This window comes from Carassius carassius, chromosome 10 (assembly GCF_963082965.1).
Source record: "Carassius carassius chromosome 10, fCarCar2.1, whole genome shotgun sequence".
NCBI lineage: Eukaryota > Metazoa > Chordata > Actinopteri > Cypriniformes > Cyprinidae > Carassius > Carassius carassius.
In genome coordinates this window covers 10338261-10356309 of record NC_081764.1, presented here as the reverse complement: position 1 = coordinate 10356309, position 18049 = coordinate 10338261, and the positions used below count along the sequence as shown (strand labels likewise).

The following is an 18049-nucleotide window of genomic DNA, read 5'->3' as shown; positions in this document are numbered from 1 at the left end:
TTTTTTAAACTAGGTTTTTAAAAGACATTCATAAACAGACACTATGTATATTTCTTAACCAAAATTAACCTTTAAGATCAAAAGGTCATTATAAATGTGTCCAAACCTTAATTTGTACTCTATATTTGATATAAATAAATAATTAAAAAAAAAATTACCTGTATGCAGCCACCTGTAGAGCAAAAGCATGTAAGAAGCTAATGTAATAGCTGTCTAATTCAATGTATAACATCCTTGTGCATAATTTTAATTACATTTGTTTGCATATTGTTTGTTTTATGTGTGTGTGTGTGGGAGAGAGATAAGTGTTTTTTAAAATACATCAAGTGTGCTTTTCATTGTTGCTCATGAACAGCATGAGGCCCTAATGACTGTTTGCTTACAGTATATATTGAACCACAGATTCTTTAAATAATGTTCAACATTATGGCCTTGTCAAAGATTATACAGTACCTATGTGTGGGATAGTTTTCCCCATCCTGTCTAAAAACGGTGCCAAACAGGAGACTGTCTAGAAAGCCTTAAAAGAGGTTAAGGAAGTGAAAGAACAGAGTTTAAAAAAAGAGATACATAATGAATTTTATATAATACATAATTCAGTACATAATGGATTTAATGAGAACACAGGCTGAATATAACAAGCAATGGTGTAAAATTGAATTGAAAACTAACTTTTGTGCACTTGCTTTGGATCTTGAATGTGATGCTCCTCAAAAAAAAAAAAAAAGGTATAAAATATATTCCTTTTAAATGGCTCTTTATCGCACTCTACCAGTCATTATACTTGTTTCAGTCCTGAAAAAGACAACTGAAGGATTTAGTCCTGCAATACTTAGTATAGAGCTGCTAAGATTCTGTTTGGAGAATGCTTCCATTTATCTGCCCTGCATATTCGCAAGGTCAAAAGTAGCATGTAAAAGCATTGATGTAAGGCTACTTGATTCTTACGATTAGTTTCAGATGAGCTTAAGATGATAGGAGCTTGAACAGATATTGGAAGCTGAATATCTGATTTTCTGGCTGTGTATTAAATGGAGAGTTTGAATTTTTGATGATATTTAAAGCATTTTTCTCAAAAACCTCCCTGCTTCCTCCTCACTTCACTGCAATGATCATGATTCTGTCTCTTCATCTCTGGATTCTCACTGAGTCTGCATGACTTCTAATTTCTGTTGGTGTTTTGTATCTCTACAGGAAGGTAGCTAATTTTCTGTCTCCCAAAAAGTATGGCTGCCTATTGATCATATTTTAAAAGAACAAAATGTAGTTTGCAAATGTCCCTTAAATATAAAGGGGGATTTTTTTTTTTTTTTTTTTGTAAATGTAAGAAAAAAATAATTTGTTGTTGAATGGAATGAGATAAAGGCTTTGGTGATAACATTTTGTGCCATGTCTTCTGTGTTCCTGAAGAGCTGTGTAAATCTATAGACGATCTTTTAGAATCTTTAAATGGACATCTTTTAATATGAAAATCCTTACGGTCATTGACTATAAACTGCTAATGGATAAATCTACATTGAAATAAGAAATAGTAACACATTGGCTAGCTTGAAATTGTGTCCATTTACAAAAAGGTTCAAGTGCACATACCTGATATTTACAGAATCTGCCAAGTCAAATGCCTAAATTCAGCCTCTGCATTCAGTAATATAAAATTAGCAGTAGCTACAAATATAATTTTTATGATCATATTGACTTCATGAATTATATCCTGTCAGTGACACAAAGTTTAGCATATATAGTCAAATACATAAAATTTTTGTTATGGTAGAAAATGTAACCTAGTAGGTATAAAATACTCAAAATTGTTAACATTGTCAAAGATTGAAGCTTGTGATAGGTTTACAGTTTGTTTGTGTGAATTATATTGAAATTAACTAAAAAATGGCCAAAGTCTTCCTTTATCTTCTTATAATGTTCTCTTGAGGGTAACGGATGGGCCATTGTATGAGTTGAGGGAAGATGAAGATGAGAAACTGCTTTCACAGGACTTTCAGAGAGCTGAAAATTATAGGAATGGAGCGAAATCAAACGTTTTTTAAATGAAATGTCAGTTCTCCACAAAAGGTGGACTCTATGTTTAATGAACAAATTCTGATGTCAACTCAACAATTCAGCAAACTCTAACCTTTCAATGAGGCATAGAAGGTTGTGAAGAACTGCAGGAGCGCAGACAGGGCAGACCGTGACGGTCTATGGAGGCAGAGCAAAAAGGTTGCAGCCCAGAGTTCAGTAAGGGTGAAGTTGTCAAGTTCTCTCCCAGGCTGAGAGATTTAATTCCTTTCCTCTGGAATTCAATAGGAGACTGCAGGGCTATGAAACAGATGAAACAGAACAGTGTCCATTAAGAATTCTGCTCTAAGGCAAGGTCACAGAAAGGTCATGGAACGCATGACGATGATGATACCGTTTAAGAAGTTGCGCTGTGTCTCCAGCATCTGTATGATGTCATTTGCCCAGGTCATTATGATTTCTGGAGATGATGCACGAAGAATGAATCGTTGCATGCTTCCATCAATATTACGAGATGTCAACACCATCCGACATGGGTCATCTGGGCAATGATCCTCAATTCCCAAACAACTAATCTGTGAAAGATACAAATGTAGAAATAAACAATTGCCCTCATATTTGTTTGGTCTACATTCTCCTCTATTTCTCACCTTGATGCTGTTTTTATAGATGTATCCTGGCAGGGAAAATCCTTTCTTGCGGTCGATTGGCTCACTGAGAATGACAAGTTGCTCGAAGAGGAACACCCGTCTCTCTTTGGGACGGGAGAGGATGCTGTTCTCATTCTCAGTGTATGTGAAGGTGTCCTGTTGCAAGAGTTTTCCTTGTGCTCTAAGTTGACCCTTTGAACCCAATCAATCACGAGTCATTCGAGTGCATTTTTACCCTCAAATATATGTAAAAGATTGATAATAAATCTAACCATAAATGGCCTAAATAGATAATTATAAAAAAAAAATAATGGACTCGTGCTGTGCTAATTTTGGATACTGGAGCAGTCCAAGGTGAAGTAAACCATTTGCATTTCTGCAGTTTATTTTTGTCTCGTCTTACCTCAAAACCCTGTAGTCTTCCAACATTCATCATGTCATTACATCGCTTTGGAACAAAACACATCACCTCTACTGCCCTCTGAGATAAGTGACGAAGAGGACAGAATGATAATTCACTATGTAAGCTGAAAATGAGTTTACTCGGTCTAATAAGCCAGTACAGACTGCACCTACCTCAAGATCTTCTGTTTGTCTGCCTGCTTTAGTGTAGTACTTCAAGAAGTCCTGTAAATAAATACACATAAACACAGAATATAGAGAGAATATTAGATGAACAGGCTATTTTTCTGTAACATCTGAATAAGTAACACTTAGGTAATGGAAACTCCCACTTCGGAGTCCAATTATGACCCATCATTTTTTTTCTTTTTTTTTTTTAAATCATGCATTTTTAGAAGAAGTAACTGTTTTGAATGAGTATGCACTGTACTTGTCTACAAGCTCACACAAACACACCTTTAGCAGAAGCTGATATTTCATGATTCTCTGAACAGGTTTGATGAGCAGGTCATTTAGCTGCAGTCTGTGACCCAGCTGTTGTCTCAGTTCCTACATGCAGAAAGAGCACAGGACAGGCATAGACCTTGACCTCATACACCAAAGAGTAAACACTGCCTTATAATTATATTCAGATTTTTACCTCATTGAAACATTAATTACCTCAAAATAGGTTTCAATGTACTCTGAGACGATGTGCTCTGACTTTGGCTTGTTCTGACAGTAAACCACATACATGTTGAGCCTCCTCTCCTTGAAAAAACACAGAGATATTAATTTCTTAACCTACTTTTTAAATTAAGTAAAATGGATTACTGCATTTAATGTTCACTATATCACTAGCAATTTAACTTGCAAGAAGGAAATAAAACATAGACTTACATGTTTGATGAACAGTTGTGCCAGCAGGTCAGGTTCACACACACATTTCTCCAACCCCCCAAGAAAATAGCTGAGATAAAAGATAAATAAAAGCAGCAGCTATAAGAAGATCAGGTTTACACAACTCAATGGTTAGATATCCTATCAAAAGGTGACCTACTCTTTGTGCCAGTCATATATCTGATGAATGTTCCCAAACACAATTTTATCCTTTCCCACCAAATACTCTGGCACCCCAGCACTTTTCATTGTAGCCATATAACCCTGAAGAATAGAGAACATGAGAGTTAAAAAGAATGATTGAGTAAGATCTACTGACTGAATGCATTTATATGTTACCTCCACTACAAGCCCCAGATCGTCCACATACAGCTTCTCTGTTTCTATCAGCTCTGACAGCACATATCTATGAGAGAGACATAAGATATGCCAGATTTGGAGAAGGATTATGAATAATATAGTTTTCCAGAAACCATGGTTTGGGTCACTATCAATCAAATACCAACATGCTTTTCTCTAAAGCAGTTCTTCTCTCCTGCTCATCATCCTCTATGCTCTGCGACTGTACATGTGTCTCGTCACTCAAGTCGGGATCTCTCTCCCCAGAATGCACATGGCAAGAGTGATACCTCTGAAATTGGGCTCATTAGATGACACAAGCACAAATCTGAAAATAAGTATAAAAAATTTAAATATCGTTCAGTGTTGTGTATTACCTGCAGGAGATCATTTAGGTATCTTGGGTAATAGGGACTGTCAGGAGATGCTGGCCCTGAAAGTTCAGCACAGTCCTAAATGCCACAGACAGAGAAAGTGTGTACAGTTTGGTAAATTGGTAATTGGTAAATGTTTTTATGTTTTTGAAAGAAAAAACACCAAGGCTGCATCTGTTTTTGTGGAAACGTTGATAATTTTTTCAGGATCCATTGAGGATTTTGTAATAATTCAAAAGCCCCTGCTGTAATTTTTTATCAATTTAAAGCATACTTGCTGAATAAAAGTATTAATTTATTTTACAAAAAAAATCTTACGGTCTTCTAACTTTTGAATGGTATAGAGTAAATAATGGTCCCAGTGATTTTGCCAAGTAAGACATGTTCCTGGATCAACATCTTTTGTTGATCCTGGATAAACATTACTATCCAAAAATATAGACCTTACCTAATCCCTACCCCTAAACCTAACACTACCCACAATGTATTCCTAAAATCAGAGGTAAATTATAGGTGAATAACAAGGGTGTAGAAGCATCTAACCCTGATTGTAAATTATGTCCATACCAGAGATCTGTAGGAGCGGGGCAGTTTTTTGGACTCCGCTGGGCTCAGTGGGCTTTGAGTAGATGAGAGATGGAGAAACATAGGGGCTGACCCTTCTGGGCTCTGAATGACCTTTGAGCTCTGACCCTTACCACCTCTGCCCAGACTAAGCTTTCGAACTGGGCTGCTCAACCATCTCTTGAGGGCCTTGACGGAGCGCTGTGGTGTGGTAGATTGTTTTCTAGTGAAAAGAGGCTGATGGTTGCAGGGTGAGATTGGAGAGAGGTCATCAGTGGAGACGGAGGATGAAGGTGTATCAGGAGGCAAAGAGACATCGCTGAGCCCTGTCAATGTGTATGACTCTAGAGTGAGAAGGAGAGAGAGAGAGAGAGAAAGAGAGAAGAAATGTAGTAGTAGACCTTTAAAACAACATAAAAAAAGCGGTAGTTCACCTGAGAATGAAAATTCGTCCATCTTCTACTTACCCTCGAAGCATCCTAGGTGCATGTGACTTATATTAAAAATTGTCTATGCTCTTCCAAGACTTTCAATGGGGGTAAGCGGGTGTTTGTTGTCAACTGTTCAGAAGATGTGAAATAAAGTGAGTGCAATTGTAATAAAACGTCCCTCACACGGCTCTGGGGGGATGAATAAAGTCCCCCTGTAGTGAACTCATGCCTTTTTGTGAGATAAATATTCAGATTTCAAACACAATAAACACTTTTTTCCTAACATCTGCTGACTGTGTTGAAATACTTCACAGTAAAATTCATGGTATTGATATTTTTCCAAATTTAAAAAAAATATATTTTTTACAGTTACATTTAATTTTTTTTTAATTAAAATATGTTACTTTGCTAAAGAAAACATTTCTTACTGTTGTATTTTTATTTATTTATTTATTTTACTGAAACATTTTTACTGTGCTTAAGAAAACATTTCTCAGTTATTCAGTTGACATCTATTACGAACATTTGTACAATATGATGTTTTTGGTGCTGAAGAACTTTTTTGTTTGTTTGTTTGTTTGTTTTTTCATTAATTAATATTATTTTTGCTGTATTTTCCACATACTCATGCAAGGTGGAACAAATATAACTGGCAGCACATGGAAGAGATTCTACCTTATAAGCAGCAATTTTTTTCATGTTTTAAACGCTTTAATGTGAAAAATGGGGGGCCAAGCCCTATTTGAAAGAATTGAAGGGTAAAAAAGATTTTGAGAGAGAATGAGATTCTACTTTTTCTGTGTGGAATATGGATTAGCTGTTTCTAAAGGCAGCATAACCAGAATCCTGCAACAAATTCACACACACACACACACACACACACACACACACATACACACAATGTATAAACACATTTGTGTTTTTTGTCAACACAAAATACATTTCTATAGGCAATCCATGTTCAGCATTTTTACAAACTACAGGTCAAACGATGAAGCAACAGAACAATGGTAATAATTAGTACACTCCGTTTACATGCAATAAACTGTTTTCAAGCTCTAAAATGTATATGAATTAAGATCTTATTGTTAATTAACAATTTTGGTCTAATCAGGTATGCTGGGAACATATTCAGAATAGTCATCCTGTAAAAATGGCAAAACCTACCAAACCAAACAAATGCAAATAAAGTACTCTCAGAAAAACGTCAAAACTGAAAAAACAACTAATGGATCTCTTGCCTTGCTGTCTGAAGCAGCACTCACACCTGGCCAAAACTTTCTGAAAGAAGCATGCACAGCCACACACCCTTGGGCCATGACGCCCCTTCATAACATCCAAGTAAACACTGCTGTACAATCCTGGCCAGAGGTGGGTAGAGTACCCAAAAACTGTACTCAAGTAAAAGTAAAAGTACTTCTAGAAATATTTACTCAAGTAAAAGTAAAAGTACTAGTCTTGAATAGTTACTTGAGTAAGAGTAAAAGAGTATCGGATAAAAAATCTACTCAAGTAGTTAGTTACTAGTTACTTTGGGTCATATATACTGAGCCTATTTTTATTTAGATATATAGATAAAATGTATGTAATGTTTGTGTGCGTGTATAAATGTTTATATTTCATCAGCCTTTACTCCAATTTATGTAATTTATTATAAAACCCTGTCTGTTTACTTAAGTAACAGATATAGGTGTCATGCCATAACATATTTTAATACGACTGACTTTATATTAAATGTGAATTTAACATTGAAAGTTAATTTGATATAAATATTGCTACTTCATTGTTCAGAAAGAGAGCAAATAACATTTACATTATTCAAGATAATTTTCACTGACAGTCTAGATTTCAATCACTCTCAGAAACTCCCATTAAAATCACTGAAACTGTTAACACTGTGAAATCAATATCTTAATTAAAGATTCGTACACACATCTGCACTTTGTTGTTCCTGCGAGAGAATTCGCCAGAAAGAGGTATTCAGTCAGTGAGCGAGTGAAGGAAGCACCGGCATTTTAGCGATGACTCATATGAACGCCTCTGATTGGCCAATGCTTTAATAAGCTCAAAAGAATCATGTGTGATTGGTTATAATGCGCAGCGCTGTATAAACGCATCTATCTCTGGCTAAGCGCCAGCAAGCGATCACAGATCTGAATTTAGCAGCTGATGACGTACTAGCACCGGTGTGATTGTATTAAAATTAATACAATCTTAATCGTCTTTTTTTTGTCTTTTGGAAGCTGCATTCAACTTGACTCCCCTCTGTTATAAGCCACACACGTACAACACACTAATGTCACAGTGGTATCGTGTACTGTAATCGAATGTAGCCCAAGTTATTACCTGTTAAACAGTAGACAGCACACGTGGTGTTCATCTAATAAGGATCTCCATCGCTAGCAAATAATAGCCTTTGCAGATTTGCTTTCAATTCAGTGCAGTTCCAGCCACGTTTTCAACGCTGCTGATGTTAAACGTTACAACTCTGAGTGAACCGCTTCAGACGCTCAGCGCGTGCGGCAGGGAACTGAACGACTCATTCAAACTGATTAATGAACCAATTCACTCGTTTGCCAATTGTTTTGATCAAGCCTTTGAACAGAATTGACTCAAAAGAATGAATCATTCGCGAATGGGCATCGCTCATTGCCCAGAGAAAAGTAGACGGCGCGTTTGGAATAAACTGAAGCATTTATAACATTTATTGCATTAAGATAAAGTAACGAGAGGAGCGTCGCCCACAGTAACGAAGTAAAAGTACAGATTTTCCCCCAAAAATTTACTCAAGTAAGAGTATAAAGTACCCATCTTTAAATATACTCCGATAAGTATTAGTTACCCCAAAAAATTACTCAAGTAAATGTAACGAAGTAAATGTAACTCGTTACTACCCACCTCTGATCCTGGCACATGGCACATGGCACTGTGACGATGTTTACATCTGTATAATCCCTCTGCTCTTATCCACATAGACTCTCATCACATCATTGCTGGGTTCAAAAATATATTATTTCTGTAGACTGCCTCTTCACCTTCAGGAGGCAATGAGGAAGGTCAAAGTGAAATAATTAGCTAGGAAGGGAGGTAAAACAGCGATCCTACTTTAAAGTTAGATGGTACTGTACTGACAGTCAAAGTGTGAGAGAGGGATGCAGAGACAAAGAAGGGATGTTATTAATGTCTTGGGCTCCTCATGTGCTCTCCACTCCACCAATGTACACTTGACATTTGAAGTCTGTCTCTCAAAGAAATGGTCTCTAGCGGCACCAAACGGAACTACAAAATTATTGACTCATTTGCAAACAAATTTCTTAAAATTGCAATGAAATGGAAACAGTGACAAATATTTTCCTATGTATTGTAACGTATATCCAGGTGTAACGAATAATCAGAAAATAAACAATGCTGGGCAGGGACTTAGTTCTATACATCAGCTGTTAATTGGATTTTAAAATGTGATGTTTCATTCAAAAATGGAATCAAAAGTAAATGTTTTATTTAATGAAACAATTACACAAATCGGTCACAAAAAATGTATTTACAAAAATGCTATTTAGGGTATATTGTAATTTCAGGAAATTCTGATAATCTTTTCTTCTGTATTGTGACAAATGAGTGAAATTGCTCCTTGAACGAGAAAAAATGACTGTATCTATCCTTGTCATTTACTAATTGCTCAAATCTGCCAGTTTGCTGGTGGGGGAGGGAAAGTTATTGTTTTTGAGTAAAGATTATGAGGGAACATCAAAACAAAATAAAAATCTTGAGTGACACTTGACACTTCTCCAATCTAGGTCCAGAAGGACCTGCAGACTTTAGCGCCAACTTGCCTCAACACACCTATCTGGAAATTATATAATTAGAATATCATCAAAAAGTTTATTTATTTATTTATTAATTCCATTCAAAAAGTTAAACTTGTACAGTATACGATATTCAGTCATTACACACAGACTAATATATTTCAAATGTTTATTTATTTTAATTTTGATGATTATAACTGACAACTAAGGAAAATCCTAAATTCAGTATCTCAGAAAATTAGAATACTGTGAAAAGGTTCAATATTGAAGACACCTGGTGCCACACTCTAATCAGCTAATTAACTCAAAACACCTGCAAAGGCCTTTAAATGGTCTCTCAGTCTAGTTCTGTAGGATACACAATCATGGGGAAGACTGCTGCCTTGACAGTTGTCCAAAAGATGACCATTGACACCGAGCACAAGGAGGGCAAGACATTTGCAAAGGTAATTGCAAAAGAGGCTGGCTGTTCACAGAGCTCTGTGTCCAAGTACATAATAGAGAGGCGAAGGGAAGGAAAAGATGTGTTAGAAAAAAGTGTACAAGCAATAGGGATAGCCGCACCCTGGAGAGGATTGTGAAACAAAACCCATTCAAAAATGTGGGGGAGATTCACAAAGAGTGGACTGCAGCTGGAGTCAGTGCTTCAAGAAACACTACGCACAGACGGATGCAAGACATGGGTTTCAGCCATTCCTTGTGTCCAGCCACTCTTGTCCAACAGACAACGTCAGAAGCATTTAGCTTCAAAAAGGACTGGACTGCTGCTGAGTGGTCCACAGTTATGTTCTCTGATGAAAGTAAATTGTGCATTTCCTTTGGAAATCATGGTCCCAGAGTCTGGAGGAAGAGAGGAGAGCCACACAATCCATGTTGCTTGAGGTCCAGTGTAAAGTTTCCACAGTCAGTGATGGTTTGGGGTGCCATGTCATCTGCTGGTGTTGGTCCACTGTGTTTTCTGAGGTCCAAGGTCAAGGCAGACGTATACCAGGAAGTTTTAGAGCAATTCATGCTTCCTGCTGCTGACCAACTTTATGGAGATGCAGATTTCATTTTCCAACAGGACTTGTCACCTGCACACAGTGCCAAAGCTATCAGTACCTGGTTTAAGGACCATGGTATCCCTGTTCTTAATTGGCCAGCAAACTCGCCTGACCTTAACCCCATAGAAAATATGTGGGGTATTGTGAAGAGGAAGATGCAATATGCCAGACCCAACAATGCAGAAGAGCTGAAGGCCAATATCAGAGCAACCTGGGCTCTCATAACACCTGAGCAGTGCCACAGACTGATCGACTCCATGCCACACCGCATTGCTGCAGCTTTACATGCTCATACTTTTCATGTTCATACTTTTCAGTTGGCCAAGATTTCTCAAAATAGAAAGTATCTCAAAAATTGAAGTATATCAGTCTGTGTGTAATGAATGAATATAATATACAAGTATAGCTTTTTGAATGGAATTAGTGAAATAAATCAACTTTTTGATGATATTCTAATTATATGACCAGCACCTGTATTTATACTTCAATACTGTAATACAATATAAAACAGTTTCAATTATCATATAAATAAATTTTATTAGATGAATGTCACTTCATTGGGACAAAAACCTACCTAAAGCATACACAACAGTGTATTTTTGAGAAGTTTTACTTCTGGTCTGATCTGGTATATGATGGGAAAAGGAGAAGAACGAGATTTGAGATAAGCCGGAATCAAACTCAGGTCAATCGCATCAAAAGCATACAGCTTACTGCGCCACTGATACTTCAGTAATGCAAGAGTATTTTGCAGCACTGTTAATCACAGCCTGGCATTGGTGGGAAGAGTTCATGTAAATTGTCTCTGCTAATAAATTGGTCTATTTGTCCTTGGAGTAAATACACTCCACAATTGAAATATTATTTTTATTTATCTATTTTATTTATATATTATGTTGCTGCAATATTATTATTATTTAATATCTTATCTAAAATCAGATTTTTTTTTACCACATTTTTGCGATAAAAATGCTACAGCCTCTTTAATTTCTTTAACAAACCTTACCAAAATGAACTAGGGTTTTATTGTAGTAAAATGTCTGAATGGTTGAGACTATAAAATCAATCAGACAACTGTATTAATAAAATCATAGCCTTAGTTAATTGTCTAGAGCTACAATTGTAATTTATAAATAATACAATTTAATTAAAATTTATTGATTTACTTTATTAAAGTTCTAATTTGAGCCCATATACTATTTATTTATTTATTTATTTATTGAAGGAGGGGCACAACAATACTATTCGTCTTAGGGCACCCATTTCGCCAGGAGCGGCCCTTGATTTAGCCCCTAAAATGCAAAGTTTACCTTTTGAGCAACAATTGGGTGGGTTTATTTGTGAAAACCTGGCAACCCGGCATATAGGGACTTTTGGCATAGTCTTTTCAACATACTATGCTTTGGGACCAAGTGGTAACCTCCCACCTCCTCTCGTGAAGCCCATACGGAAGTGACTTAAACTGTAATATGCAACTGATCGCTATAGGCTGGCTGCAAAAGGGAGTTAATCCCATAAACTCCCCATATTAAAAGGCCCAACCTTACAGCAAAAAACAAAAACAAAAACAAAAAACAAACAACAACAAAAAAATAAGTTTAAAGCTTGGTTCAAAAAAAGATTTTGGTCTATATAGCTCATTTTGCCTGTGAGAGGGTGATTTTTTTTTATAACTCATCCGTTTTAATTATATTAAGCCTTAAAGTTCTGCATAATTAAGGGCGCGCCCACTTGAGTGACAGGTGGATTGCCGGTGCTGTCACCACTATCGGGCTATGTGGGCGTGGTTTTAGCAACCGGCTCCTGCCTTTTGCCCATTTTCGACTACCTGGCTGGGAGTGACGCATGGTGACGCACTGCCAAGATGGCGATGGCCACCTCCACCCACTTTTGGCTTCAAAAACGCTCTTCGGAACCTATCGATGAGGTCACAGACACTACGTCCATTGTCTTTATACAGTCTATGTTTGGGACACACTTATTCTCGTATGCTATTTAGGATGGATATGAACATTGGGACGCAGAGCATGCCTAGTAAGACCTTAATTAGCTGGTTCAGGTTTGTTTAATTAAGGTTGGAGCTAAACTCTTCAGGACACCAGCCCTCTAGTACTGAATTGGAGACCCCTGCAATAAATGATGTGCACAGAACAAGCATTTATAATACAAAAAGTTGTACATTTTTATTTCATTGACTTTAAACACTCTTTCCACCCCTTAAAACATTTTAAAACGTGCCAAAAAGTTTTTATATTTATAGTGTATGTTTGCCAATGAAATTCACCAGTCTTGTGCACATACTAACACCTGAGCGAGTTGTCCTTACATGTGCTTCTAACTAAAGGCCTATCCACACTGAAAATAAAAGTGAAACGAATATCAGACTCAATGATGTGCTGGAATAAAACAGCAGATTTCCTCTGGATGCTTCCACATAGCATTCGGGCCTGTGTTGCCAAGTCTGGGGTTTTTCCTATGGAATTTGGCTACTTTAACACTATTTTTGCGGATTGATTGATTGTTGAAGCGACCCTAATAACATGATATTTAGCCCCTAAATATCTAAAAATGCCCTAAAATTGCAAATTGTACCAGGGAAACCCCTCCAAAAAGTGTAACCTTCTTTGACTAGCAGGACTTTTATTTTGAAGTTATTGCTTCAGTAACACTGCCATCTAGTGGCTTTTCAGGCATTTTATTTAGTAAGTAGTAACCAGAGCACATGGTTTGATAAATAGTGCATCTAAATTTTCTCTTTAGTTGGACACTATTTGTCTGTAAGGGACTAAAATATATTGTTCTCATTTTAAGTATTTAGTGTCACTGTTGCTTTCAGAAGTGCAAATGCGTTTTGTGTGTAGCTTTTTATTAGTTCTGTAATGAGCTAATAAAAAAAAGGAAATTTCAATTAAACTCAGGAAAAGTTACACCTTGCGTCATTATTGGAGTTTCATCCCTCATGTAAGCTGAGTAAACATGGGAGTACTAAGAGGGTCGCTACCTCTACGGAGGTTTCTAGAGCAGTTAGTACAGCAGTCGTCCCCTGCTGGTCCACCTCTTCAGGGCACCGAGCTAGCTGCTCTAGGCACACCAGAGGCCAGTATTGTGAGACTGGTTTTCTAAGGAGGTCACAAGGCAGTGTGGGAGCCCCTGCCAAGTGTGCTTCATTGGGTCCTGCCCCGAGCAGGCTCTGGTCTATTCTTCCTACCAGACGATGTGGGTCTGAGGACCATCGTTTTTAATAGGAGACTTCAGCTTTGAGAGTCCTGATGCTGTGGCTCAGGACCTCGGAGGGCAGGCCCCACTGGGGAAAAGCAGTGTTCACTTGTCTCTCCTTAGTGCCCTCAGGAGATCGATCTGCCAACCCTGCCAGTGTTCCAGGGCGCAGCGGTCTCCGGCGAATGCCGCAGTTCACGTGAACAGGCCCTTCTCTCCACAGGGTTGACCCACTCCACCCTGAAGGTCTACTTGGCAGCCATTGCGGCCTACCGCACCCCTCTCGGTGGCCAGTCAATGGGCAGACACCCTCTGGTTATGTGTTTCCTCTGCGCTGTACTGATCCTGGATCAGGATGCTCACCTAAAGCCTTGAGTCCTCTGATCTTCCCTCTCTTGGGGGTCAAGACTCACTCCTTCTGAAGTTTGGCCATTGGGTGGGATGTCCCCGATTACTTGTCAGGCTTCTGGCTCCTTCTCTCACTTTAGCTGTGCTCTTCCACACTTGGCAGAGATTTGAAAGTCTGGCGGCGTGGGCATAGTCATTCTCAAAGCATCCTCCGACCCAGCTCGAGTTCCTGAAGCGGAACGTCTCAGGTTACGCATATAACCATGGTTCCGCGAGGGAACGAGATGCTGCCTCTCGGGGCCATACTTCCCGCATCCCTGGGGGAGCGCTTGCTTCATTCCTAGAGGCTAAATGCCGGCTTTGCCGCACATGCTTTTAAGCTTCCTGATCTCTGACATTACCCACCTATGACGTCTTGCCCATCCATTGGACTGATTACACACAGGGTTCAGAGCCGGTCACGCTTAAGGGTGCTCCCAAAGCATCCTCCGATGAAGCATCTCGTTCCCTTGAGGAACCGTATTATCTTTGGATATGGCTTAATTGAAAATGTGTGGGTTTTTTCTTGTCTTTAAGGTACTCTCTTTCTCTCTCTCTCTCTCTCTCTCTCTCCCTAACATTCACAGATTTACAAACTGACAGAAAGTAAATTAATTATCATTTAGTTTCTTAGGTAAAGAGTGCGTTTGCATGTTTTGAATGTAATAAAGAATTCCTGTTCAGTAAAAAAGAGACCTCTTCTACCTCACATAAGCATTATGAAAGGGTGTCTTTGACCCCTCACCTTTGCCCTCAGGTATGTGTTTGGGTCTTGAGCTCCAGCTTTGTTCTGCATTTTCCAATTCTGTACTCTTCTTTGAACAACCCTGTTTGTCTTCCAGCAAAAGACTCCTTTCAGTATGTTCTTGAATCTGAAATGGGTCATAAAAATGTGTGTTATCCTCCAGCTCTGAAAGGGCAGAGTTGTAACTAGTTTTACTATCACAGCAGCTATGATAATACATGTCCATACCTGAGCAATTCATATGACCCTTGAATAAACACATACATCCTCAAACTAGACCAACAACACATTGTGAGTCTTAAGAAAACATTTAACCCCAAAATTCAAAGGAAAAAAATATATATCATGAAAAAAAGAAATATATATATATCCCAATATTGACTTATTTGAATGTTTGTATATAGTGAAGTATAGTGAAGTGACATTCAGCCAAGTATGGTGACCCATACTCAGAATTCATGCTCTGCTTTTAACCCATCCAAAGTGCACATACACAGCAGTGAACACACACACCGTGAACACACACCCAGAGCAGTGGGCAGCCATTTATGCTGCGGCGCCCGGAGAGCAGTTGGGGGTTCGGTGCCTTGCTCAAGGGCACCTAAGTCGTGGTATTGAAGGTGGAGAGAGCACTGTAGTACATGCACTCCCCACACCTACAATTCCTGCCGACCCGAGACTCGAACTCAAAACTTTCGAACTCCCCGTGAATTCCCAATGGTAATTGTCTTTACTGGTTTTATGTTTATTTACAGTAAATCAGCATAAATTAAAGACAACACAACATTTACATGGCATATAAAAACAATGACAACTTAAATAATATATCATTAATTTCAACATTGCAGTTATTCAATTATATATTTTTTTCTACCATAGTAAAAAAAAAAAAAGTTAAAATAGGATGGGCACATTTTATTTATTTTTAATAAAAATCTGTTTATTAAAATTAAACAATACAAGTGGTGTCTTGATATTTGCCTTTTTATGAGGACCTACATATATGGATACATTGAGAAAATGTCTTAAATTCATACAATTGTCTAAGGCTTTTTTTGGGGGGGGGGGGGTGCACGTCTTTCCATTTACAGAAAATCAAGAGAACACAGGTTAAGCTAGAATGATTTGTATTATTATTATTATTATTATGCATGCCTATTGTATGGATCCTAATGATACTGTGTGTGAAGAATCCTTATATTTTCTGCTTTCTTCATCTGAACTAAACATTTGACAGTATGGCCTAGTTGGAGCAATCTCAGCAGTGAACCGATGACTTGTTGTGACAAGTTGGCCAAATTTCTGTTGAAGGCGTTAAATCTTAACCGTAAATGAATAATTTTCTGTTTGGAGAATTTCAAATAAGACCAAACCATATTTCAAAAAGACTGGAACTAAAAAGACTCACTAAAAATAATTGAGAAAGATGCTCATGTGGTAATGTCTTTTTTGCTGATGTGTTGCTGGTAAACAGTGAACATGCATCCCTAAGGCATAAGAAAAGAGACACAGACCTGCTTTCAATCACTCCTGTTTTGACTGGTTTAAGTGTGTGTGGGTCTGAGTTAACAAAGTGTTGTTGGCATGATTGTACATTATTACATTATTGCTAAAGCATCCAAGGTATTTAAACAAAAACATCAGAATTTTATCAACATTAATTTAAAAGACATTAATGTAAAGTTTCACAAGAACACTCATCAAAAAAACATTATTTACTATACTAATATATATATATATATATATATATATATATATATATATATATACTATATACATACAGTATATATATAAAGAACTTTCACCTTTTACTGATATGGACAGTAGTTATTATACATGTCTATGTACATACTTAACACTATAATTTGGGGGAAAATAGTCCCCAAAAGGGACTTAGGAATTAGAATTTTATAAAAAAATCTGTAGAATGTCTACATACTCTTTACGCGTGTGTGTGTGTGTGTGTGTGTGTGTGTGAGAGAGTGTGTGTGTGTGTGCTCACCGAGTGCTGATTATCCAGGGCCAAGGATGGGAGAGTGTTTGATAAAGACATCAGCAGTTGCTCTGTGTTTCCCTGAAGTTTGGCCAAACTCTTCATCTTTCTCTGTCTCTGTCTCTGGATAAATGAATGAAATGTTTGCCGCCTTATTTTGTTGTGTCTTCTCTACTGGTACTGTCCTGCGTAATCCTCATTCAGCTCTTCCTGACTCACTGACACACATTCTTCTCTTCTCTACCTCTTCTTTCCACCACCCATTCACTCCCACTTCTCCAACACACTTTTGTTTCATCTTGTCCTCCCTGGGGCAGAGACAGAGTGCAACAAGAGAAAAAAGAGGAAGAGCTCAACATGTTATCCTACAAATATGTACAGGATTTTATAATTAGGGTTTTTCCTTAGGGTTAGTCTAATTGACTTATAATTAGAACAAGAAGTCAATGGAAGGTCTCCATCATGACATTTATCTATATATCCTTGTCCCCATAAAGAAAACAATAAACATACTAAATAGTATCTTTATAAAAATCTGTGGAAGTAATAGAAATAGATAGAAAACATTAATCATACACTCCAGAATAGTTTTAGTTCAGTTATATGGAAATACTGTAGTAATAAAAACTAATAAAAAATATGCTTTCTCTGTCTTTCTTTCTTTTCTTTTTATATAATTCAAAATTGCTCAGTCCTGTCAGTTGCAATTGTGTAAATTCTGTTCTGATTGTATTTATTCTATTAATTTGTGGTTTTGGCATTATTTATTTATATATATTTTTGCATAAAATGCTTATCTTGAGCCTGTATGTTGATTTATTATGCACAAAATATGCATAGTTTGTTGTAGCCTACTACTGATGCTGGTGTTAATTACATAATGATTATTGTTATTTACTTGTGCCACAGTAAACTGGCAAATTTCTGTGGGACTGCTTTATGGAGATGCCTGAAGTTAAGAAAAAAAGAAAAAAGTTAAACAAAATTCAACATTTAAACTGGTCATGTAATGATATTTTTGTCAACAAAGCATTATCCTTTTAATACTTATACTCTAGTGAGCAAGTTAGAGTATGAATGCGTTTGTTTGTCAGAGATCTCATAAGAACAGCAAACTATTTTGATAGTGTGTGTGAGTGTGTGTTTGAAAGGTGATTATGCTCTGAAAGCCTGTATTGGGTCTTTTCTGATCCTGAAAGGCATTAGT

General features: G+C 37.4%; 1 protein-coding gene across 1 annotated transcript; it reads right to left on the bottom strand.

Annotated features, from left to right (window-relative positions):
• Nucleotides 1–1216: 1216 nt before the first annotated feature.
• On the bottom strand, nt 1217–17211 carry LOC132151754 (rho guanine nucleotide exchange factor 25-like). Its single transcript, XM_059560099.1, has 15 exons — nt 16852–17211; nt 14850–14976; nt 5225–5565; nt 4661–4735; nt 4451–4575; nt 4284–4350; nt 4105–4208; nt 3945–4014; nt 3726–3815; nt 3522–3614; nt 3240–3290; nt 3067–3144; nt 2664–2855; nt 2408–2588; nt 1217–2313 (listed from the first exon to the last, which is right to left on the bottom strand). The coding sequence occupies exons 1-15, from the start codon at nt 16945–16947 to the stop codon at nt 2132–2134; spliced, it is 1872 nt and encodes a 623-aa protein (XP_059416082.1). The 5' UTR covers nt 16948–17211; the 3' UTR covers nt 1217–2131.
• Between the last annotated feature and the right edge of the window lie 838 nt (nt 17212–18049).